The sequence below is a fragment of the Natator depressus genome, chromosome 3 (assembly GCF_965152275.1).
Source record: "Natator depressus isolate rNatDep1 chromosome 3, rNatDep2.hap1, whole genome shotgun sequence".
Classification (NCBI taxonomy): Eukaryota; Metazoa; Chordata; order Testudines; family Cheloniidae; genus Natator; species Natator depressus.
In genome coordinates, this window is record NC_134236.1 from 4,610,100 (window position 1) to 4,635,136 (window position 25,037).

The window sequence follows — 25,037 nt, forward strand, 5'->3', positions numbered from 1 at the left end:
TCCGAGCACCCCCCTGTACGTTGGAGTGTGTGAAGTCCTAACACACGTTTGCAGCTCAGGCCCCATCTGAGCCAGAATCATCAAAAAAGCATGGAGCAGCTCCCTGCAAGCCAGATTCATTGTGCCTCGAGCGGCCAGCTCTGTACAGACAACTGGAGCACGCGGCCTTCGGTAACTGTGCAAAGCAGGTGTAACTAGTGGCTGGGTGACCTCAGAGATGGCCAACAGCTGAAAGTTAGGATGCTTCTTATCTGAAGCAATTTGCTCTGGAAACAGAGCTGCAAATCCTACAAGTTTCAGAGTAACAGCCGTGTTAGTCTGTATTCGCAAAAAGAAAAGGAGGACTTGTGGCACCTTAGAGACTAACCAATTTATTTGAGCATGAGCTTTCGTGAGCTACAGCATCCGATGAAGTGAGCTGTAGCTCACGAAAGCTCATGCTCAAATAAATTGGTTAGTCTCTAAGGTGCCACAAGTCCTCCTTTTCTTTTTGCAAATCCTACAAGATTTCCCAGCACTGCCTGGTTCCAGCCACGGCGAATGCACAGACAAGACTTTACAGCGGTGGTTATGTTGCATTTCACTCTTGGGAAGTCATAGCCGGGTCTTCATGCACTGAACAGCCAGTCCCCTGCCAGCAGTGCAAACTGAGAGTCCCTGCATTCCCAAGCGATCGTGGTATTTTCTCTGTGAGTCCCTGCCAAATCCAGCCAGTACACAAATGAAGCCTAAGAAAAAGGCAACACCTGATAAGTCAGTCGAACTTGAAAGAAGGATTGGGTTATTACAGTAGTACCTACCAGCTGCCCCCATGTTCAGGGCCCCATTGTGCTGGGTGCTCCTAAGAGACAGTCCTGTCCTGAAGAGATTACATTATAAACAGGCAAGGCTGGCAGAGGATGGGAAGAAGGAAACAGATGGAGGATGGAGGGAGAGAGAGAGATTAAACGTCTTCGCCAGCCAAGGAATCAAGAATAGATCTCCTGGGTTCCAGTCCAGTGCATCATCCACTGCCCCATCCTGCCTCTGGCATTTGTTTTTTATATTAAATCTGAGCGCTTGTCATCTGACCCTGACCAGCTGCAGCTAACAAGCTCCCACGGGCTTTAAACCTAAGGTCTTGGCCAAATTCCTGGCTGAATAATTGCCAGCTGCCTCCCTAATTTGCCTTGAGGTTTCACTGGGGTGTGGTCTCCCCAAGCCCATGTCAGAGCATTGCTGTTGACTTTAAGAGCTGCCACCTTCCATGCCAGAGCTGACCAGATAATAAGAGTCCTTGATATATTTTAGTCCTGCCTGAATGGAAATCACAGCACAGCCCTAACTGTGGAGTTACTCCCTATGCCTCTACACTTATAGCTCCATAATAGATTGTGTTTTATACAAGAACAGCCAGACTGGGTCAGACCAAGGGTCCATCTAGCCCAGTATCCGGTCTTCTGATGGTGGCCAATGCCAGGTGCCCCCGAGAGAATGAACAGAACAGGGAATCATCAAGTGATCCATCCCCTGTCACCCATTCCCAGCTTCTGGCAAACAGAGGCTAGGCTGCATAAAGTGCTCCAGCCAGTTTTATGTTATGTCTTAACCAGATGTAATCTTCTAAAAAGAGATGGGAGGAAGCAGGAGTCCACTTCCCGCAAATGTGTACCAAGGGTGGAGATACAACCATCTTATTCCCACCCGCTGTGATTTATAGACTCCAAGCAAGAAGGTACTATCTAGTCTGACCTCCAGTATAACACACAGAATCATAGAATCATAGACTTTAAGGTCAGAAGGGATCATTATGATCGTTTAGTCTGACCTCCTGCACAACGCAGGCCATAGAATCTCACCCACCCATTCCTGTAATAAACCCCTAACCCTATGTCTGAGCTACTGAAGTCCTCAACTCGTGGTTTAAAGACTTCAAGGAGCAAGAATCCTCCAGCAAGTGACCCCGTGTCCCACGCTGCAGAGGAAGGCGAAAAACCACCAGACCTCTTCCAGTCTGCCCTGGAGGAAAATTCCTTCATGACCCCAAATATGGCGATCAGCTAAACCCTGAGCATGTGGGCAAGACTCACTAGCCAGACACCTAGGAAAGAATTCTGTGTAGTAACTCAGATCCCACCCCATCTGGCATCCCATCACAGGCCATATCTACCACTAATAGTCAAAGTTCAATTAATTACCAAAATTAGGCTATCCCATCATATCATCTCCTCCATAAACTTATCAAGCTTAGTCTTGAAGCCAGATATGTCTTTTGGCCCCACTGCTCCCCTTGGAAGGCTGTTCCAGAACTTCACTCCTCTGATGGTTAGAAACCTTCATCTAATTTCAAGTCTAAACTTCCTGGTGGCCAGTTTATATCCATTTGTTCTTGTGTCCACATTGGTACTGATCTTAAATAATTCCTCTCCCTCCCTGGTATTTATCCCTCTGATATATTTATAGAGAGCAATCAGATCTCCCCTCAGCCTTCTTTTGGTTAGGCTAAACAAGCCAAGCTCCTTGAGTCTCCTTTCATAAAACAGGCCAGAGAACTTCCCTGAATTAATCCCTGTTTGAACTAGAGCGGCTCTTTTTGCAAAATATCCAGTCTTGATTTTAAAATTGCCAGCGATGGAGAATACACCATGATCCTTGGGAAATTGTTCCAGTGGGTAATTACTCTGTTAAAAATGGATCCCTTATTTCCAGTCTGAATTTGTCTAGCTTCAACTTCCTCCCCTTGGATCCTGTTAGACTTTTCTCTGCTAGACTGAAGAGCCCATTATTAAATATTTGTTCCCCGTGTAGGTACTTACAGACTGTGATCGAATCACCCCTTAACCGTCTCTCTGGTAAACTAAACAGATTGAGCTTGTTGAGTGTCTCACTTTAAGGCCTGTTTTCAAATCCTTTATTGTATTAATTGACAAATAATTTATGCTGGAATAAAACGAGAACATATCCTAAAGCAGAATCACAAAGGGGCAGAGTTAAGGTTAATTTTGTATTTCCCCATCCTTAACATTGCATTAATGTCAGTTTTTGGCCCAACGTTGACCCGTGCCTAACAGAAGACAGACCATGACTCCCTTCTAGCCCAATTCATGATGGCTACCAAATCTGCCAACAGATATTAACTATTGCTGGTTGCTAGTGCCAACTTGGGCCAGATTTGAACCGGAGACTGCTTACAGAGCCTATTCTCAATTGCTTGAGGTCTCCCGTGTCTCCGTTCCATTGGAATTTTGATGCGGCAGTCCCTCTTTTAAAATTAAATCTCCTTTCTAGCTTTGCCAGACTTCTAACTCTGGCTATGTCTATACTGCAAAGAAAACCTTGCAGCTGGCCGGTGCGAGCTGAGTCGGGCTCCCAGGGCTCAGGCTGGCCAGCCGTTTCTCTGCAGCGTCGACTTAGCCCAAGCTCTGGAACCGTCCCACCTCACAGGGTCCTAGAACCTGGGCTCCAGCCCAAGCCCGGAAGTCTACACTGCAATGAAACAGCAGGGCGAGCCTGAGTCAGCTGGCACGGGCCAGTCGCAGGGGTTGCGTCGCTGTGTAGACAGGCCCTCTGTGACCGCCTAGGGGGCTATAACAACAATACAGTACTGAGCACTGCTGGGGAACAGCATTCGGCACGTCATCTGAAAAGCGCTCCACGAAGGTAGATCAAGTAACGTTATTCCCTTTGTACAGCTGGGGAAACTGAGGCACAAGAGATCAAGGCTCCTGTTTTCCAAAGGGGGCCTCTAACTCTGGGTGCCTCCAGTTTTTGGGGCGTGCCCCTTTCGAGACACTTCGGCCCCGCTTTTTAGAGCTGCTGAGTACCTACACCTTCAAATCAAGTCCGCTGGAGCTGCTGGTGGCCAGCACGTCCGGCAAGCAAGCCCAAGGCGTCTCTGGCGAGGGACCCAGCATCAGAGGCCACTTAGGGGAGCCTGGCCCATAATCTCCTGGAGCCTCTGTGTGCCCAGGTGTGAAATAATCCAAGTGCCCTGGGCAGGATCGTACAGCGAGGGATGGGAGAAGAACCCAGGCACCCTGGTGCTGCTTCCGTCCAGCAGTGAGATTCTGATTTGCAGTGGCACTGAGCACGCACAGCTCCCATTGACTTCGCAGGGAGCGGCAGGTGCTCAGCACCCACTGAAAACCAGGCTTGACGGAGAGTGTGGAGGGGGAACTGCTCGCGATACACCAGCCTCAACCCCCCAGAGCCGGCGTGCAGTTTGGATCCTGATGCAAACGACTGCAGCCTCCAAAGGGTTATGCTGGGTGTAGAGCTGCGAGGGGCTGCGGCCGGCATATGAAATGATAAATTGCTGAGGTCACTCCCTGACCGTGGGAGGGGCCGGATCCCTCGAGGAAACGTTGTTTTAAGAGGCGATTCCGAGCAGGGATTAAGCCGTGAAATGCAGCAGCCCCAGCTCTCCTGCGTAAGTCAATCTGCAATTCATTAGCAGCATGCGGTTCCCATTTGCTGGCCCGGGCATTAAAGTCACTGGCCAAACAGATGGAGCCGGGGGGTTCATAACGAGGATAGCTGCAATACTTTTCTGACATTAACACTTAGGTCAGGTCCTCAGAGGGCCCACGAGGAGCTGGCCTCAGCCCTCGAGCCACCCACTCCCTTCTCGCTTGCTCGCGAAGTGCAGAAAGGATTGCAGCTGTCCAAGCAGGGCTTTCACAACCTCCGAAAGGGAGCCCAGGGCTTAGGGTTTGCTCTCATCAGTAATCAAGGGGAAAAGCAAATATTTCTCCCTCCTCTTCTTCCCCCCAAAGGATTTTGCAATCTAGCCAGTCCAGGGGGCACCCTGATCAGCCAGTTCCTGCCCCCTCGCTGTGCCTTGCCCAGAGCTGCTGCTATCCCATTTTCCAGTGTTCACTTTGTAACGAGCAGGTTGGTGTGTAGGTCTTTGTGCCACCGCCCTCTGTGAGACGGCATCAGAACAGCTCAAGTGTGTCATAAGCCTTATACGGCAAACAACTAACAGAGATGTGCCATTAACTCAAATGGCTCAGGCCTGCATTTTGGGAGCCAAATTCCATCCCTCCTACCGCTGTGAAGTTCTGAGCACCTAGTGACAGCTAGGATGGCGGACAGGGCCAAAATTTGTTACAGTATTTTAGTATTTTTGGACATTTCTACAGTTCAAACCATCAAGATGCTCATTATGGTACCATCTCATGGCCCAAGAGGGCTCCCAAAGGTTGAAAGAGGAAGCCGCCATGAATTAATTTGTTATAAATTACTCACATCTGAGAACAGGTGAAGAAGGAATACGCTGAAGTGGGGAGGGGCTGGGTCGAATGGTCAGAGTAAGAGGCAGGCAGGCAGGACACTTTGGTCATATCCTCAGCTGGGCCACCAGCTCGCTATGTGACCTCAGGCCAGTCACAAACTCTCAGGGCATGTCTGCACTGCAGTTAGACACCCACGGCTGGCCCATGCCAGCTGACTCAGTCTCATGGGTCTCGGGCTAAGGGGCTGTTGAACTGCAGCGAAGATGTTCCGGCTCTGGGACCCTCCCACCTTCCAGGGTCCTGGAGCTCGGACTCCATCCTGAGTTTCTACACTGCAAATAAACACCCTTTAGCCTGAGCTCCGTGAGCCCGAGGCAGCTGGCAAGGGCCAAGCGTGGGCTTTTAATTGCAGTGTAGATGTACCCTTAGAGCTTCAACTTTAGCAATAAAACTGAAAAGAAATATGTCAAAGGGTGTGTGTGTGTGTGTGGTTTAGATTGTGTTTGTAAAGACCCCGGAGACTGTAAAGGTGTGCACTGTCCTGCACGCCCCCTGGTGTCCAGGTGTGGAACTGCAGGTGACCCCCGCCCTTACTTTCACCTAGTTGGGGAGTCAAAATGTTCCCTATAAAGGATCTGGGCCAGGGGAAGCTGGAACAAATTAATCCAAACCAGTCTGTCACCTGGAATCAGGACTCAGGGAAGGAGAAATCACAACAGACAGCCCATAAGGTCCTCGCCTCAGCATCCTCCCAAACTTAGAGTCCTCATGCAAAGTCTCTGGGTCTGGGCAGGCTAGAATCCAGGAGCCAGAGAGTGAGCGCATCACCTCCTGTAGGCTAGGTGACTTCACAGCCCTTCCCTAGACCTCTCAGCCAGACCTGCTCCCACCTGAGCTCAGCACACTCTTCCAACAGCCCAGCCCCAGGGCCTCCTGGATTACACCCAGCCTACCCCGTGAGGGGTGGAACACTCCTTCACAGGGCCCTGGCATGTCCAGTGCTGTAGCAGGGCTCAGAATGTGGAGCCCCTGGGGCTAGCCTGCTCGCTTGCTATATTCAGGTCAACAGTACTCCGCTTCGACAGACACAACGCAACCTTCAACAAAACCTGGCAGGCAGACTCGAGCTCCAAAGAGTATTAACGCCACAGCCCTGGTTGGCACCCAGGGGCCCCCCCAGCCCGGTGTGACGTCTGTGCTTGCGGTCGCTGTGGGGCAGGAACTTTGCCTTTGTGTCTGTGCAGTGCCCCACATGCCGTCAAAGCAGCTCCCTAGGATTCGAGGCGGTAAGCTCACGACCCCACACAGAGGTGGAGAAGTATCCACCAGAAGTAATTTATAGAGAGACTGAGGGCTCAGTCCTACTCCTACGGTGCAGTGATCTTGCGCACGGTCTCACAAGGAGTCTGTGGCACAGCTAGGAATTCAGCTCAGAGCTTCTGAATGTCCTACCTGCTAGACCAGCCTTCCTCTCCAGCTACCCGTCCTCCTGGGATCTGGGCTGAGCTGGGGGAGCACGGAGGAGCTATAGGACCCGAGCCACGAAGTCTATGGGAGCTTTGCTAGGCCCAGGAGTGCAGAATTTGGTCCATCTGCCTTTCTAGCTGCAGAAAGATTTAGCTGCAGGTGTGTGTCTCCCAAACAGCTCAGCTTCACAAGCCGGACCACCCGGCGTGGGGGCAGCGCTTCCATTAGGAAATGCCCTCAGGTGGACGGCAGGCATCCGTCCCAAATCTCTCTGCCTCCTTTACTCGGTTTGCCTGCCAGCAGCCAAGACTAACTAAAACGGCTGAGATAGACGCCTACAGCCACCACGCCACCTCCGCGAAGGAGCCAGTCCCCTCTAGGAACCACACCGGTCTCAATTCCTCTTGAAATATGTTACAGAAGAAAGCAAAGGTCTAAGGGAGCATGGTCTAAAGGACAGAGCACTGGACTGCGAGTCAGGGCATCTGGGTTCTGTTTACTGACCTGCTGAGTGTTTTGGGCAAGTCCTTCCCCTCTGTGCACCTTAATTTCCCCTGCGTGTACTGTGTGGGTAACAGCCACTGTTTTCCTTTGTAGAGAGCCTGGAAACCTATCACTGAAACATGCTCTATAAGAGTTAATATTGGTATTATTCTGTCCTGTGTAGGTACTTATCCCACACTCATCACCTTGGTATCTGAGCGCCTTCCAGTCCCGCATTAACATCAGTGCTACAGGCCAATGGAAAGGAAGCCAGCAGTCGCTGGCTCGAATCGGGGGCCGCTTGTCATGTCCCAAACCTGACTGAAGCTCGGAAAAAAGAAGCCCCAGGATTCCGCCTTGCCCATAGGCAGTGGACTGCACTCAACCACGGTCAGACAACGCGTTGAAGGCGCGGATCTCTCCACCACAAATGGAAACTCCTCGAATCACCACACTGGGACTGTGGCGAGAAGCAAACCACACGACACATCACGGGCAAACTGCCCCTTCCAGGCTCACAGTGGTGGCCCAATGGGGGGTGGGGGTGGGAGCTCTTTGGAATCGCAAGATGAAATTATAATCTCAGCTTGCTGCTTTCCTAAGGCTGCCCGACAGAAAGAAGAAGATGACGCACATCTGGCCGGCGTTTGTTCTCCCCTCCTCTCCCCAGGGGGAGAAGCACGTGCAGGAGAGAGTCTTACATGGGATTTTACTCCCAGACGGACAGATATATGCCGCTTTAGGTTTATGTTAGAGAAGGCAGGTCAAAGGAATGCGGGAAGATCTGAGAGTTTGGTCAAATGTTTGCATGTCAATGAGGAAGGGGGAAGAAAGAAAGGGAAATTCCAGGAGTCAGACCAGAAATAATACTGGTTTTTGGTGTTTCGAACAGAGAGGGGGAGGGGAAGATCACGACACCGCGACACACTGCCATCAGATCTCCTGTTGCAACAGCCAGAAAAAAATTAATCCATCGGCTCAGTACAAACAGTCCAACAAACCCTCTCAGGCCGATTGGAGTTCTCTGTCCATTCGAGGTCACCCCAGAGCCCTGTGTTCCAATGCAATGGAGCCCAGTCCTGCCCCCGGGAACAACGCCCCACACGTTACCCAGGCAGCGTCTGCTGGATGTTGCCTCCTCGTGGTAGCTACAACTGTTCCGCGCAAGCCTGTGGTAATATCTCTGCCCCCCAGGTCTGTGCTCGCACCCCAGACCACACAGGCCTCGCGAGAGGTTGATAAAGGGCCAGGGGCAGTTTATAAGATCACCATCCCAGCCACCTCGCCTGTGGAATGCAGACCTCTTGGCAATCAATGTGCAACCCAACTCCATGCACCTGGGGCTAACAGGGGAGACATGTACGGCTGGCCACAATAACTCCCCGGGGAGCCCCTGGGGGAACAGCATTTGCGGGGGCAGAGCGGCGCGTGGTGCCAAGGCTGGCAGAGGTGCAATTATCATAGCAATGCCAGAAGACACATTCTCCAGGCTGACCGGGTTTACTGGGACCTGGGGGGATTGCTCTGGGTGTGCTGGGGCAGACACTGGACTATGCGTTGCTGGCAGGCAGGGCTATTAGGCCTGCTCGCGACGCAGTGAATTCTACACTCTGCACAGCAGTTTGCTGTGTTACGTCTGCACCACTCTTGTGAGTGTGTGCATGAGTGAGGGTGCCCTCTTGTGGCTGAGCCAAACCCAGGATACAAGACCTACTATTGCCAAAGGCCTGAGTGCCCATCACAGAAGGATCAGGACCGCAGTCCCAGCTCCCTTTTTGTGTGGGAAATATCATGATGATGGTGTCTATTGTCTGGAGACAACAGATTCATGATAAGCTCCAGGAGCAATGCACAGCCTAATGGTTAGAGCCTGGCATAGGGAGCTGCGTGATTGGGCTCAGATCTGCCACTAACATGCAACGTGACCTTGGACAAGTGGTGCTGACTTTTCAAAAGGAGCCTCTGCTTCAGGGTGCCCAACGCCTAAGCTGTCCCTGGTAGAGAGGCGGATACACATGGCTGAGCAGTTCTGTTTCCACCCAGCGCACTCTCTCACTCTCTCTCACACACCCACACACACACCAGTGCCCTGGGCAACCACAAACAATGCCCCAATGCAAAAGGTGACCTTTCAGAAATCACCAAAGGCCCTTAAGCAAAATAAGCTGTCCTGGGATAAGAGGGAAGGTGCTATCATGGGTCGGTAACTGGTTAAAAGGTAGGAAACAAAGGGTAGGAATAAACGGTCAGTTTTCAGAATGGAGAGAGGTAATCCCCAGGGGTCTGTACTGGGACCAGTCCTAGTCAACATAATCATAAATGATCTGGAAAAAGGGGTAAATAGTGAGATGGCAAAATTTGCAGATGATACAAAAGTACTCAAGCTAGTTAAGTCCAAAGCAGACTGTGAAGGGATCTCACAAAACTGGGTGATTGGGCAACAAAATGGCAGATGAAATTCAAGGTTGATAAATGCAAAGGAATGCACATTGGAAAGCATAATCCCAACTCTACAGCTAAAATGCTGGAGTCTAAATTAGCTCAAGAAAGAGATCTTGGAGTCATTGTGGGCAGTTCTCTGAAAACATCCACTCAATGTGCAGCAGCAGTCAAAAAATCGAACAGAAAGTTGGGAATCATTAGGAAAGGGATAGATAAAAAGACAGAAAATATCATCTTGCCTCTATATAAATCCATGTTAGACCCACATCTTGAATACTGCGTGCAGATGTGGTCACCTCATCTCAAAAAAGACATATTGGAATTGGAAAAGGTTCAGAGAAGGGCAACTAAAATAATTAGGGGTACGGAACAGCTTCTGTATGAGGAGAGGTTAAAAAGACTGAAAATTTTCAGCTTGTAAAAGAGAGGACTAAGAGGGATATGACAGAGGTCTCCAAAATCACAACTGGTGTGGAGAGAGTGAATAAGGAAATGTTAGTTACTTGTTCACAGAACACAAGAACGAGGGGTCACTCAATGAAATTAATAGGCAGCAGGTTGAAAACAAACAAAAGGAAGTATTTCTTCACACAGCACACAGTCCACCTGTGGAACTCCTTGCCAGAGGATGTTGTGAAGGCCAAAACTATTAAAGGGTTCAAAAAAGAACTAGATAAGTTTATGAAAGATAGGTCCATCAATGGCTATTAACCAGGGCAGAGATGCAACCCCATGCAACTCCTAGCCTCCGACTGCCAGAAGCTGGGAGTGGACGACTGGGATCAATGGATGATGACCTGTTCTGTTCATTCCCTCTGATGCACCTGGCACCAGCCGCTGTTGGAAGAGCGGATACTGGGCTCGATGGAACCAGTGTGGCCGTTCTTATGTTCTTATGAATCATGCACTGGCACAGCCCAGGGGTCTCTCTAAACCCGCACCCAGCTTGCCTAGTCTAGAGCTGTGAAAGCTTCAGAGCAGCCCCCTGCAACAAACATAATCTTAACATGCCTCCATGGCAGCCACCACTCAAGGAGGCTTTTATAAACTCTCCCTAGACGGAGGTGGGTCTTGGGAGAGCTAAGAGGCGGAGCCAGTCCTTTAACTCCACCCCCTTAGGAAGGCTTAAAAATGGAGCCCCCTCCAGCAATGCCGCCAGTCCTGCCCTGTCCTGCACCAAGGCAGCCTGTCACGCCAACCACCTTTCCCTCAGCTACCAAGGCAGTCAGAGTCTGATCTATCAGCCCCCAGCCCATCCATCAGTATCCAGCCAGAGCTAACTAGAATCTCTGCTTTACCACACACCAGTGGGCGGGGGGGGGGGGATTGGTGGTTTAAGTGGCTAAGTGAGGATGTTGACTCTCTATTCCCCATTCAGCTCTTGGCATCTCCACTGAGACTGCCACCAAGGGGCCAATTCGTGCCAGTCATAGATGTGGGGTTTTCCCCCCAGACAGATGCTTGTGCACTGAGATATGGATGGAAACCCCCCACCCCACACCAACTCATGTCACAAAGGCCCATCATTCAAGGCTGAAAGTAGCTGTCCCATTATAAGCTGAGTTTCCCATCTCCCCTCCCGAGTTCAGGCTAGATGGGCTGGGAAGACTGGGTGCGGGGGAGTCACTGATGGAGAATTATATGGCAGTGGGGAACTGGCTGAATCATTTCACTGGCCATTTCCAGACTTGCTAAGGTTGGGCTGTGAAAATTTTATTTCAAACAATGCAATATTGTTTTGGGCCGTTAGCTGGTCTCCATGGAAACACACACTCAGCCGTAACTCTTTTCTGACTGAGTCCAGTTTGTTGTGAATAACAGCTTTGGGTCACGTCTCACCTGGGCTGGATTTGTCGGGGTGAAAGTCCCCATGGGCCAGTAACAAGTCTCCTCCACCAACTAGCATTTAAAATCTCTCTCTAACGTGTGCTCCTTTTCTCTCATTGACTCCAAATCAGATCAGCATGCCAGTTAAAATAATAATACCTAGCTCTTATATGCGATGTTTTCCAGCTCTGCAGATTCACCTGGGATCTGAGAGTCAAGCTGGGTTCTTCCCTTCCCATACATCATCCCCAGTAATAAACATTTTGCAGGGCCAAGATGCCATCAGTTGCACCTGAGCAACCTGCTCTGCTGTCCATGGGATTGCACAGGTGTTCTGGCTTGTAATTTAGGAGGCAATTGATGCCCAAGAAGGGACAGACTCTAGCTCACTGGCGGTGTGGTATGGTGGCTCTCAGGGGAAAAGAGATCTGCTGGTTAAGCAGCTTCCATTTTGACACATTGTTATTAATAATCACATTCAAAAACCTACATTCAAAGAACGCTCCTTAGGCTGCAAAGTCAAGCACTCGGAAGTTAGGAAACGCCAGACAGACAGTTGCACGTGCAACCCGCTCTCTGGCCCCGTGTGTGTCCCACGTGTGCACTGACACAGTCAGTGACTAACTCATCACGCAGCGGCAGGCAACAGCCGTGCGCTCGAGCAAGGTCTGGGCCGAAGGGACGGGGCCACAGCCAGGCCTGGCCGTGAGCACAAAGACCCAAGCTCTGCAGCTGAAGGGCTGGCCTGGAGTTCCCCTTCCAGCAGTGGGACTCTCCACGCCCATTTGGCAACGCTACCGGATGGAGAGGCAGGTCCCAGCCCCACACCCCTTCTGCCCCACCCTCTCTTGGCAGCCGCGTCCGCGCTCCAGCTGGCCTCGCTCTAACAGGGCATGCTAGAAGATCCAAAGCTGAACCCAAAGCCCAAGTGCATCCCCACACCCCAAGCCCCAAGACGTGGTCCCTGAGGCTGGCCCACAGGGAGCCCACGCCCTGGTGAGGTTCATCAATGCAGCCTGTTCCCGAGAGAGAGCAGCAGCTAGCCAGAGTGGAGCGTGGAACCAGGCTTCACATCTCTGGCCAACGCACCACTTGTGCTGCAGGACGTCCGGACACTGCCCAGTCTGACGCCGGGTGTTCAGGAGGGACCTGTCAGCCCCTCGGGGAGGATTCTCCCATCACTATGTATTCCCTGGGTCAGGTGCTATTCAATATTTTCATTACTGACATGGATGATGGAGTGGAGAGTACGCTTATCAAATCTGTGGATGACTGGCCGGGGAGGAGTTGCAAGTGGGGAGCGGTTGCAAGCACTTTGGAGGACAGGGTTAGACTTCAAAACAACCTTGAGAAATCGGAAAATGGGTCTGAAATCAACAAGAGGAAAGTCAACAAGGACAAGAGCAAAGTATGTCACCTCTAAGGAAAAATCAAATGCATCACTATAAACTGGGGAATAACCGGCTAGGGGATTGGACTGCTGCAAAGGGTCTGGGGGTCACAGCGAATCACAATTTGAACGTGAGGCAACATTGGGCTGTGGTTGCGAAAAAGGCTAATCTCCTTTTGGGGTGTACTGGCAGGAGTGTGGTATGGAAGATAGGGGAGGTAATCATCCCACTCTTCTGGGCACTGGGGAGGCCTCAGCTGCAGCACTGTGTCCAGCTCTGGACACTGCACTTCAAGGAAGAAGTGGACAAATTGGGGAGAGTCCAGAGAAGAGCAACTAAAAGGATAAATGTTTAGAAAATCTGACCTGTGAGGAGAGGTTAAAACCACTGGGCATGAGCAGTCTTGAGAAAAGAAGACTTGGGGGGACCTGACAACAGTCCTCACGTATGTTCTGGGCCATTACAGAGAGGACGGGGATCAATTGTTCTCCTTGGCCACTGAAGGGAGGACAAGCAGGAATGGGCTTTATCTGCAGCAAGGGAGAGTTAGGTTCGATGCTAGGAAACACTTGCTAACTCTCCGGGGAGTTCAGCTCTGGAACAGACTTCCCAGGGAGGCTGTGGAATCCCCGTCACGGGAGGTTTTTAAGAGCAGGTTGGTCAAACCCCTGTCAGGGCTGGTCTGGGTTTATTTGGCCCTGCCATAGTGCAGGGGCCGGGACTTGATGATCTCTCGAGGTGCCTTTCAGCCCGACACTTCTATGGTTCTACGATTCTCTATTATCATCTGGTTTGAACAGGTCCCTACAAACCTCTGCTCTTTGGACTCAGTGGAAGACACCTCATGAGGGCAGGGGACCCGAAAGCCTCTTAGGGCACATGCTAGGAGCTTTGTCTTGTCTGGGATTTTTACGATTTGATCCAACCAGAAACATCTCAGAGGCAATGGATATATGGACTCTGGGGCTTTTGACATCCAGCCAACATCTGTGCTTCATTTGGTCTGGTGTTCACGTTCTCAGCAGCGCCCTCACCCGCTTGCACCCCTAAACGCGATCCCTAGACTTAATGTAGTGATGCTCGCCTCAGAAACTGTTGCATCATTTGTGTTGGTGGGTTTCAGTGTGAAGTGCTGGCCTGACAGCCCTAGGGACTGAAATCCCCAGCTCAGGTACAACACAGTCACAGTGCGAGCGTCCCCCGAGCTGCCCTGCCCAGGTGCTTCATCTCTCTAGTAGGGTGAGGGCAAGTTCGGTGCCCAGGGGCCCATCCAGGCTGTCAGAGTTCCCCCTGTCCACGCTGAACTCTGGGGTACAGATGTGGGGACCCACATGAAAGTCCCCCTAAGCTTATATTCTACCAGCTTAGGTTAAAAACTTCCCCAAGGCACAAATTCCTTTCCTTGTCCTTGGACGGTATTGCTGCCACCACCAGCTGACTTACACAAAAATTCAGGGAAGGGTCACTTGGAATCCCTGTCCCCGCAAAATATTCTCCCAAGCCCCTTCACCCCCTTTCCAGGGGAGGCTTGAGAATAATATACCAACTAATTGCCTTAGCAATGTGAGTACAGACCAGACCCTTTATCTTCAGGACACTAAAATCAATCAGGTTCTTAAAAGAAGAACTTTATTATAAAGAAAAAAGTAAAAGAATCACACCTGCAAAATCAGGATGGAAGGTAACTTTACAGGGTAATAAAAAGATTTAAAACACAGAGGACTCCCCTCTGGACTCATCTTCACAGTTACAAAAACAGGAATAAAACTACCTTTGTAGCATAGGAAAATTCACAAGTTAAAACAAAAGGTAATCTAACGCATTTCCTTGCCTGCTTACAATATCTGTAATTTTAGATGGATCATTCCAGGAGATGTTGTACCGGCTTGGTCTCTTTCTCCATCTGGAGAGGGAACAAACAAAGAGAGCCACAAACAAATCCTCCCCCGCCCCCCTCCAATTTGAAAGTATCTTCTTTCCTTATTGATCCTTCTGGTCAGGTGCCAGCTAGTATATTGGAGCTTCTTAACCCCTTCCAGGTAAAGCGATTTAGTACAGCTGCCAGGGAGGGATTTTATGCTATCCTTCTCTCTATATTTATGACACAGGCCTTGGTCCATCTGCTTATAAATTTGAGATGCAGGGAACAGCTTTCACGGTGAGTTCTCTGCTACCTTTCAGTGCACATGGCTGCTGAGCAGAAGGACCAAGCGGTTCGATTGCATCTGGAGCTCCCCCTCGCCCCAAAGCAGCCGTGAGGTTTAACACCAGCTCTTGTGGGGGCTCAGGCCCCCAGGGTGTGGGAATGGTGCCCATTTTCCCATGGGCAGAGAGTTCCCGAAGAGCCTTGCTCAGGGAAGCTTCCCCTGCACTTACCATCCTCACAGAGGTTAAGTTTGGACAGGTTCCTTCCATCAAATGACTCCTCGAAGATGGAGCCGTTCTCCCGCTCGCTGAAGGTGTGCAGGTACACGGCCTTGTTCTCCATCCTCTCGCTGTCCGGGGAAACAGAACAGCCAAGTGAGAGACTGCATGGGGGGAGGGGACACAGACACCACAGGGGCAGAAACTCCCTGTCACCCCCATCTCTGCCCTGTAACTGTAGGCACTGGAGTAACCCTGTGTAACCCCGACCCACCCCTGGGGTTAGCCTCCACTAGCTCCTGCTCCATTACCCAGCACGCACTTGGACGTGTGTGTCTATCCATACGTGATGGTGCCCTCTAGTGGCCGGTCCACAGAGAGGATAAAGCACTTAATACTGCTGCCAACAGACCGAGCTATCCGCTAGCTTATGCAGTAGATGCCTGCTGAAGGAGCAGGGTTTGGAGCTGAAGGAGCAGGGTTTTTGCCCTTGGGGGGAATATGGGGGTCGTCTCAGGGCATGGATTCTTCACACACCGACAGCTCAGCCAGGGACTGGAAATGCCACGAGCCTTGACATCTCCCTGAGCCAGCTGCACAGTGCTAGGAGAGGCCAGATGTGCTGAAGCCGAAAGGCCTCGTGCTGCCAAGCGGGGGGTGAGCTAAGGTCTCCAGAATCACTCAAGCATGGCTCTGGCCCAAGCCTGTCACAGCCCTGGTTCGTCTCAGGGAACAGCCACGTTAGAACCACGTCAAGCCGCCTCACGCTGGAGCACCCTAGGGTCCTCCTTGGCCATGGACTAAAACACAAGGCGTCCGTACCACGCTGGGGATTTCAGACATGGCTGCCAGCGCGGGTTAACTCCCCTGCGATCAGGGCCTAGAGAGACCCTTGGTGGTTACTGTGGGTGCGTGGGCCGGAGAGGTGGAACCGGGTCATTAGGCAACCCGACACAGGGTCCCCTCATCCCCCAGGCCCTGCCTTTCGCCTGCCCCATGTGGGAGGCCAGGCACCCTAGAGAGACTAGCCTGGGTCCATCCAAAAACCTTACAGGATGTCCTGGCCCTGCGACATCGCGGCTAACGCCAAGCCAGCCGACCCATCTTGGCACCAGTGGGGCTGATCCCACATTCCCTCCCTCGGTGGGAGTCGGGCCGGCTCCATGGAGAGATTTATCAGGGTCAGCGTGGTGCTAGGGAAAGGGAATCAGGCCAGATGGCCCCACTCCCCACCGGCCGTTCCCCTGGTATTGCTGGCCTGCACCATGGGGGTAAAGCAGTGCTAGGTGGGGATGGGGGGTATTACACTGGCCTGGCACTGGGGAGAGTGACGCAGCTGGCCAAGGAGAGCCAGGCCAGGCCCAGCGCACTCTCCACAAGGGCTGTGGTGTGGAGGGGGTTAATATGGGGCTGCTTCCATCTGAGCGGAGCCTGCCAGGTGGAATGTGCTGAGCATCCCCAAACTCATCTCACGTGTGCCCCTCAGGCGCTGGCTGTGGTGGAGAAGGGCCTGCTCCCTCCGCCAAGCCCCCTCCGGGCCCCTTCTGGCTCCAACCACCATCAGCTGCCACCTGCTAACTCCTCTGGGTTTATTTACCGAGACTCCCGGGGCAAATGGCTCCGTCTTCAGCTGCTCTGGGACCCCCAGGGCTGCCCTGGTCAGCGAGTCCCCCTTGGTTGGAAACGGCTCCACTCGGCTCTCACACACACCCAGCCCTGCACCGAACGCTCGCGGAGCATTCACACCCCAGCGTGGATTCGCGCCGAGCGAGAGCCGGGTTCTTTAGTCTCTTTAATACAGATCCAGCTGGGCCGTCCGGCCAAAACCAACCGTGCCTGGCACATGGCGCAGAAACCCTGGGTATTTCCATCGGGCACCACTGCTCCAGCTGGGTGGGTGGGGGAACCCTCCTGAACATACACAGCCCGTGAAGGAAGCCCTCCAAGCCCAGCCTGAGCTCACTGGCGGTCCCACCCTGTGCTCTCCCTAGGGGGGGCAGGGCTCTCCTGGCCCCACGGGCCCCCGGCGCCGGGCTGGGGCTGAGGTGGCAGCTAGCAACTTAGTGCATCACACGCTGTATGTGGGCAGCTCCTGGGCAGCACTGAGGCACTAAGCAGGCAGGGACGGTGTCACTGCCCCGGTTTTACAGAGGGGCACAGTCAGGTACAGTGAGGTGAAGGCTACAGTTCTGAGAGCCGTGGTGGGTTCTGTTTGGGGGGGGCCCAGCTTGGGGACACAACACTTGAGCACCCACAACTGGCGGCCACTTTGGAAAAGGGGAGCCTAAGTAACTTGCCCAAGGTCACAGAAGTAGCAGCCTCTTGGATCCCCAAAACTCCTGCTCTAACCACTACCCCGTACAGCCAGAGAGAGAACCCCTGAGTCCTGGCTCCCAGCTCCCTGCTCTAACCACTACCCCGTACAGCCAGAGAGAGAACCCAAGAGTCCTGGCTCCCAGCCCCCTGCTCTAACCACTACCCCGTACAGCCAGAGAGAGAACCCCTGAGTCCTGGCTCCCAGCCGCCTGCTCTAACCACTACCCCGTACAACCAGAGAGAGAACCCAAGAGTCCTGGCTTCCAGCCCCCTGCTCTAACCACTAACCCCGTACAAGCAGAGAGAGAACCCCTGAGTCCTGGCTCCCAGCCCCCTGCTCTCACCAGGAGATAACCCTCCTTCCCACGCAACTCTTTCGATAGTGCATCCCTTCCCAAGCCCCTCTGGGAACCCCCGAGCTCACCGGCCCACCCATGGCCATGGGAAATTGGGCCACCCTGGAGAAGTTGCTCAAGCTGTATCTGAAAGGGACTCACCTGCAGGCTGAAATCTTGCAGCTGGACGGATGAGGGGTTTTCCTCTTAGGTCCTAGGAGACAGCATGGCCAAGGGAGGGGGAAAGAACTTTGTGCTTTACAGAGAGCTCCAGAAACTCAGGAAGGGAAGAAAAGAGAGAACTAGGCAGCTCCTTCCATAGTCGGCTGGGGTGGTCAGCCTCTCGCAAGGTTGCGCAGAGGGATCGCAGAGATTTCCCCAAATCCTCCCAGCTCCTTCCAGGCTCCTTCCCAGTGGGCGAGAAGTGAGGGGGGAGCCCCCAGGCCTGCTCTAGGACCAGCCAGTGCCACAGCTGGGTGGGTTTGCCAGGCTCTTGTATGCAGCCCCCATGCCTGGGGGAAGAGGGCACCGAAGGATGCTTCGCAGAGCCAGAGGCAGCTGCAGGGCTGGGCTGCTGTGAACTGAAGTTGCTCCTTGGCAGGGGACTTTTGTGGCTCTTGGAGGAGTTGCCAAGGCTGAAGTTGAGGGTTTGCGCGCCCTCTTGTGGCCAAGACGCGACAGTGAGGGCGTACAGGGGGAATGCATAACAGGGCGAAACCCACAGCGAAATAGCCAGGGGCTCGTCCTAGCTATGGTCTCTCGGCCCCTGAGTATCTGAGCACCGTGCTCTTTATCCTCCCGCCAGCGGGAAAGGCTGTTCCCCCATGGGCAGAGGGGAAACTGAGGCACAGAGGGACTAAGTGACTTGCCCAAGGCCATACAGGATGCCTGCAGCAGAGTGGGGAACGGAACCCAGGTCCCCAGCTCGTGCCTGAAATACTGCCCCCCCATCCCATCCCATCCCATCCCTCCCCTCCCTGCCCTACCCTGCCCCGCCCCAAGCAGGAAGGGTCAGGATGACACAAAGAGCAGTCCCCTCACTCCAGCCACATGCACTAGCCCTAGTGGGAGCCCTCAGCTGGGTTTGAACCCAGGACTGACAGCACAGCTCTCTAGCACCCAAGCTAAAGAGTAACTTCACTGACTGGTAATCATAGTAGACTGGTATCCCCCAGTGAGCCAACCAGTGTGTGCGTGGATGGAGGGAAGATGTGACACACCTTGCCAGGGTATTTCCCCTCCCCCCCCCCCAGAGGCTAATGATTGAGTGGCACACTGGCTTCATAGCCCCACAGCAGATGTGGGGGTTACGGGGATCGCAGACCCCAGCCCCACCTCGCAGAAGCGTGAATGTTTCCGTGACGCTGCACAGACGTTTCCCCCGGCACCTCTCAGTGTTTCTGAGCGGCGAGGCGAATACCTCCGCCCTGCTGGGAAGGAACATGGCCCTGTTTCCCCTCAGAGCAGGACGAGAGCTTCCTTGTGCCTGGCAGTGGGAGGAAAAGGGGGAAGAAACCCCCCCTCCCTCAAAGGCAGAGGTCTTCAATCTGTGGGGCATGCCCCTCTAGGGGGGGCACAGAGAAACATTCAGGGGGCACGGCTGGGGGCTGGACCAGCCCCCACAGGGAGCGTGGAGAGAGCACCACCCAACTTCGCTCCTGGCCCTGTGCCTGCGGTCCCAGCTGCCCACCCTGCACCCAGGGATCTGCACCTGGCCACGGCTGCAGGCCTCGGACCCTGGCCAAGGGTCCACTTCCGCCTCCCTCCCCAGCTGGGGTCCCAGCCTTGGCCTCTTTACCCCGGCCGCATCGCTGCAGTCCCGTCCCAGCTCCATGGGTGGGGGTAGGCGGGTGAGAGGTAAAAAGTTTGGGGACCACTGCTCTAAGGGCCCCCCTGCAGCCCTCCAGGTACTGGACCAATGTCATTAATGTCATTGCAGGGACGGATGGACCAGAAGATGATCCTCTTTCCTACCCGCCCCCATCTGTCCCCTGACATTCAAGAGCCCTCTCAGCTGAGATCCACACACACCCTGAGTGCACACCCCTCTGCCCAGCATCGTCCTCCCAGCTCCTGGGCCCCTCTTGTGCCATGGACGGGGGCTCAAAGAAGCCATTGTCAAGGCCAAGTCCCCTCGCCCCTCGGCAGGCAGCTGGCCCTGCCACATGGCGCCCTGGGAATTGCTGGGCCAAGGCCGGGCTCTCCCTGGCCTCGGGGTTAATAAGGCCGTGGGCACGGTGCCCCTCGCTGGCAGGGTCTCGCTGTCCCTGGCAAACAGCTCTGGATGGCTTCACGCTGCAGCAAGCCCAGCTGGGTTTGTCTCTGGCATTAGCTCCTGGGGCTGGGTTCCGTGGAGCTGCCCAGGTGAGGCCCAGGGAGGGGCCGGGCTGTTTAATTTGGTTTCGTCCTAGTCCTGGGAGCAGGATGAGAATGATTTAACGGGGAAGAGAAACCGTCTCCCTTTGACGTAGCCTCTCCCGAATGAGCAGGGCGACCGGGGAACATGTCAGCTGCTCCAGGCTCTTGGACACCCCGGGCTTGTGCTTGGGGCAAGAAAGGCGGAGGGAGTGCTCAGGTACTTTTACCCTCGCTATGGTCTGGGTCTGTGCTGGACACTGGCCGCCCCTGCTGTCAGCTAGAGCAGCCTCAGGGCTGCTCCAACTCACAATCTGTTCCCCGTGGCTGGCTACAGGCCCCGGGAAGCCAAGTATGGCTGACGTGCAAAGCACTTTGTCTGTGCCCCCAACCTGGCCTCTCCTCCACACGCAGAACCTCACCCCAGCTCCACCTCGCTGGGGAGCCCTCCTGGGCTGCAGGTTCGCTTAGTGGGTTGCGTCTGCCCCCTGACCTTGTCAGAGCGGCCTCAAGGGACCTTCCTGGAACTGTGAGGCTAGTGCGCCAAGTTCCTGTGGGCTGCAGATCCCAAACCCGGGGGCTTCTTTGGGTACCTGTGGCTATAAAATATATGAACTCTCGGCTTTCTGCCTCCATCTCTGAGTGCTCTGCCTGTGTGAGCAGACAGCCGCCATCGTGTTCTCAGCATCGTTGTGCGCACACATGCAAACACAGCAGGATAGGGAGATCACATGCACACACCAAGGCAGACGGGGGCGTCTATTACATGTAGCTAACATCCCTGTCCCTTCTCCCCCCACACGACTCTCTCATGCAGACTTTACTTTTGTTCTTTCTTTTTGTTGTTTTCCTTAATCTCAACTCAAAGCCCTTCCCCCTGCAGCACAGAGGCGACTCCCTGTGGATTGGAAAAAACACCCTCCTGGCTGCTGCCCTTGGGAAAGCCAGGCACCAGGGCTGAAGGCAGAACTCGGTGCTGACGCTTTGCTGCCATGTGGGGCTCATCCACTAGTCCGGAGGCCACGGGTTGGAGTTGCGCTTTGAGATCACTTTGTCTCCAGCTCGCAGCTACGATCCTCTGCAGCGGCAGCCAAATCCCAGAAGTCAGCTCTGCTGGGAAGCCCAGTTCACAGCCCCACACGGTCTCTTCCACCACAAACAACTGCTGTTGTGTCCTGTACTTCATTCAAGCAACTCTTTGTGAGAGGGAGGAGCGGCTGGGAGGGGAAGGTCCTTGGCCCTAAGATACTTGACAAAGGGGAAAAGAAAAATCAGAGTCTCTCTGGCTTCACTCCCCCCCTTTGTGACAAACTCCCAGCGCTTTGTCTCAGGGGAGCATCTGATAGGATTTTACAGAGTCATGATTTAAGTCTCAACTGCCCAGGGGGAAGGAAGGTGGGTGTAATTCTCCCTTATCTACAGTGATATGTGTGTAAAACAACCTCAATGCTATTCTGGGCCTGGAGCAAAAAAGTTTGGGGGAAACTGAGGCACAGAGAGGGGGATCAGGAATAGAGCTGAGAATAGAACCCAGGAGTCCTGCCGCCCCCTAGTGGGCTTTTACTTTTAGGTTGCCTCTAGTCCCACCAAACAGAGCTTTAATTGGTTTTCTCGAAGCCACAAATGGCTTGGAAATAGCCTCAGCTCCTCCCCACATCCATATACCCTGTCACCAATTCCTCTGTCATTACAGCTGGAATTAGCATTAAAGCCCGTTGTCAGGTAGCTCCTGCCTTAGCCACACCTGGTGCACTGGGAATGTGTCTATACAGGGTGATCGTACAGGGTCTGTGGTTCATAGCCAACATTCAAACAGCAGGATGGGGGGCTGCAGCGAAAATGTGGCCAGAAGCCAAACTGTCCATACACTAGCGTACGGGGCACAATGCGGCATTCGTAGCCCAGCCTGAAAACATGCTAAAGAACTCACAGATTCTTTGCACGCTCGGTAACAGAGTTTGTTTAACGTACGGGGCAATAGAGAGTGCGGTATACCAGCTTCACAGGTATGTCTGGGTTATACTGGGGAACTCACAGACTCAAAACAGCCTCTACAGTGTTTTGGATTGTGGAAATAAAAAATCTGAAGCCACTCCAAAAACCAGTAGCAGTAGTAGGTTGTTATCCTCTATGCGGCTCAGGTATTCAGTGGAAGACCCAATACGCGCAGCCACTGTGTTACACTAGTGTATGTTTTCTTCTCAGAAAACCCACCTCAGTGTACAGCGATAGGCCACAGAGGCGAGGTCCAGGATTAATCATAGAATCATAGAATATCAGGGTTGGAAGGGACCCCAGAAGGTCATCTAGTCCAACCCCCTGCTCGAAGCAGGACCAATTCCCAGTTAAATCATCCCAGCCAGGGCTTTGTCAAGCCTGACCTTAAAAACCTCTAAGGAAGGAGATTCTACCACCTCCCTAGGTAACGCATTCCAGTGTTTCACCACCCTCTTAGTGAAAAAGTTTTTCCTAATATCCAATCTAAACCTCCCCCATTGCAACTTGAGACCATTACTCCTCGTTCTGTCATCTGCTACCATTGAGAACAGTCTAGAGCCATCCTCTTTGGAACCCCCTTTCAGGTAGTTGAAAGCAGCTATCAAATCCCCCCTCATTCTTCTCTTCTGCAGACTAAACAATCCCAGCTCCCTCAGCCTCTCCTCATAAGTCATGTGCTCTAGACCCCTAATCATTTTTGTTGCCCTTCGCTGGACTCTCTCCAATTTATCCACATCCTTCTTGTAGTGTGGGGCCCAAAACTGGACACAGTACTCCAGATGAGGCCTCACCAGTGTCAAATAGAGGGGAATGATCACATCCCTCGATCTGCTCGCTATGCCCCTACTTATACATCCCAAAATGCCATTGGCCTTCTTGGCAACAAGGGCACACTGTTGACTCTGTGGATTCTGGCTATTGTGAACCAATGGACGCTTCTCGTGTCATTGAGGCCCTCATCTCAGGGACTCATCCGCATGGCTGGGCGTGGCTTTCCAGGGGCTGCACGCCTTCTGAGAGAGGGAGCATGCCTCGGTTTGACAGCCACACTTCGATGTGGAGCTCTTTGTCCTTTCACTCCATGCGTGCACTGCACCGAGCACAAAGGGGCCCGGATCGCCCATGGGGGCCGCTCAGCTGCTGCCTCTAGGCCAATAAACAAGGACAGTGCCATTTTCCCCATCCACCCCCAGGCGCGCTTGGTGGGGCTGGCCCCGGGAGGCCCAGAGAGGCTCCGCACCTCACAGAGTGCTCCTCACGCAGAGCCGGCTGCAGGGGGAAGCGCCTTGAGCTGTACCAGTCTCTAGCAGGGGCCAGCCCCAAAGCAGCTGCCTCCAGGAGAATGAAAAGCAAGCAAAGCATTCCTGGCTACGCCCACAGCAGAGCGAGCCAGAACGGCCAACCCCCGGCAGATCCACTCGGGCTGGCGCTGCCCGTTCCCTACTCCTCCCCTACTCACTTTGGGCCCAGCCCCCTTCTCCACTCAACACTCACTGCAACAGCAGGTCTGCTGCCCCCAGAGAGTCGTGCACACCCCAGCTTGGAGGGTTCAACTCAGGGTCAGCAACCTGCATGGAGATTTATACTGGAAACAACACGGTTATCAGCAGAGATTCACGAGATAGCGAGCAGGGACAGTGAAAACAAGAGGTTACATCCAAACCAGAACACGCTCTCCAGAGAGTAAGCTCAACTTCCCAGGCTCACCTTCTGTCTGGAGCAACTTATCTCACCCCACCTCAGCCAAGGCTGGTCGTGATCCCATTCTCATCAGTGTAATCGCCCTGGCCGATCACTTCCCAGGCACAGGGCGCAGGGCTGTCTTCTTTGCCCTCTCCTTGTGGCCCCCAAAGGACATTGTCTGTACTCGAGGCACGGTGATCCCTGTGGCTCGTTCAACGGTGCCCTGCCTCCTGGTGATCTGGGTCTGCCATTGAGTTGGTTTGCAATGCTTCATTTTTTATTTTATTTTTTTTGGTAACACTGTTGCAAAAAAAGCAAACATCGTGCTGGGATGTATTAGCAGGACTGTTGTAAGCAAGACACGAGGCGTACTTCTTCTGCTCTACTCCACGCTGATACGGCCTCAACTGGAGGACGATTTCAGGCAAGATGTGGACAAGTTGGAGAAAGTCTAGAGGAGATCAACAAAGACGATTAAAGGTTTAGAGAACATGAAGATTGAAAAAATGGGGTTTGTTTAGTCCGGAGAAGAGAAGACTGAGAGGGGACATGATAACAGTTTTCAAGCGCATAAATGGTTGTTACAAGGAGGAGGGAGAAAAATTGGTCTTCTGAACCTCTGATAGGGCAAGAAGCAATGGGCTTAAATTGCAGCAAGGTGGGGTTAGGTTGGAGATTAGGAAAAACTTCCTACCTGTCAGTGTAGTTAAGCACACAGCGGGCTCAAGTTTGGGAACCAGGGATGACAGATCCAGAGATGCCAGGGCTGGTTTCACCACAAACAACACTAAGCATTTCCTCACCCACACTCCACCTGTCCCTTAGTCCTCCCAGCCCATGTGCTCCCCGGGGGCAGTGCATAGGAAGGGGTCCCCCGCCCCCCGCTAGAGCTCAGGGGCTGGCAGCAGTGTTTGCAGTACATGGGGTAGTTCCCCTCCCCATGGCTACTCAGCCCCACACCCCCAACCAGGGCCAGGTCTCCCCCTCCCCTAAAGAAACCAGAGCTCAGCGGATTCCTTCACTCAGCAGTGCCCCAGTCCTATCACGTAGGGCCCAGCCTAGCCCCTCTGTGATTCCTATGCGATGCACCGTCATGGACTCCTTGTGCCCGGCAGGCTGCAGGGCTGCTCCCAGCACCTCGGCTTGTGTACCGGATTTGG

General features: G+C 53.3%; 1 protein-coding gene across 1 annotated transcript in view; it reads right to left on the reverse strand.

Annotated features, from left to right (window-relative positions):
• Nucleotides 1-18,443, reverse strand: part of SCARA5 (scavenger receptor class A member 5) — a 132,156-nt gene extending 113,713 nt beyond the window's left edge. The window contains exons 1-2 of the mRNA XM_074947347.1: nt 18,004-18,443; nt 15,203-15,321 (exon numbers count right to left, since the gene is read on the reverse strand). Coding sequence (XP_074803448.1) covers nt 15,203-15,314 — 112 coding nt within the window. The 5' untranslated portion in view covers nt 15,315-15,321; nt 18,004-18,443. The remainder of the gene's footprint in view (nt 1-15,202; nt 15,322-18,003) is intronic.
• Between the last annotated feature and the right edge of the window lie 6,594 nt (nt 18,444-25,037).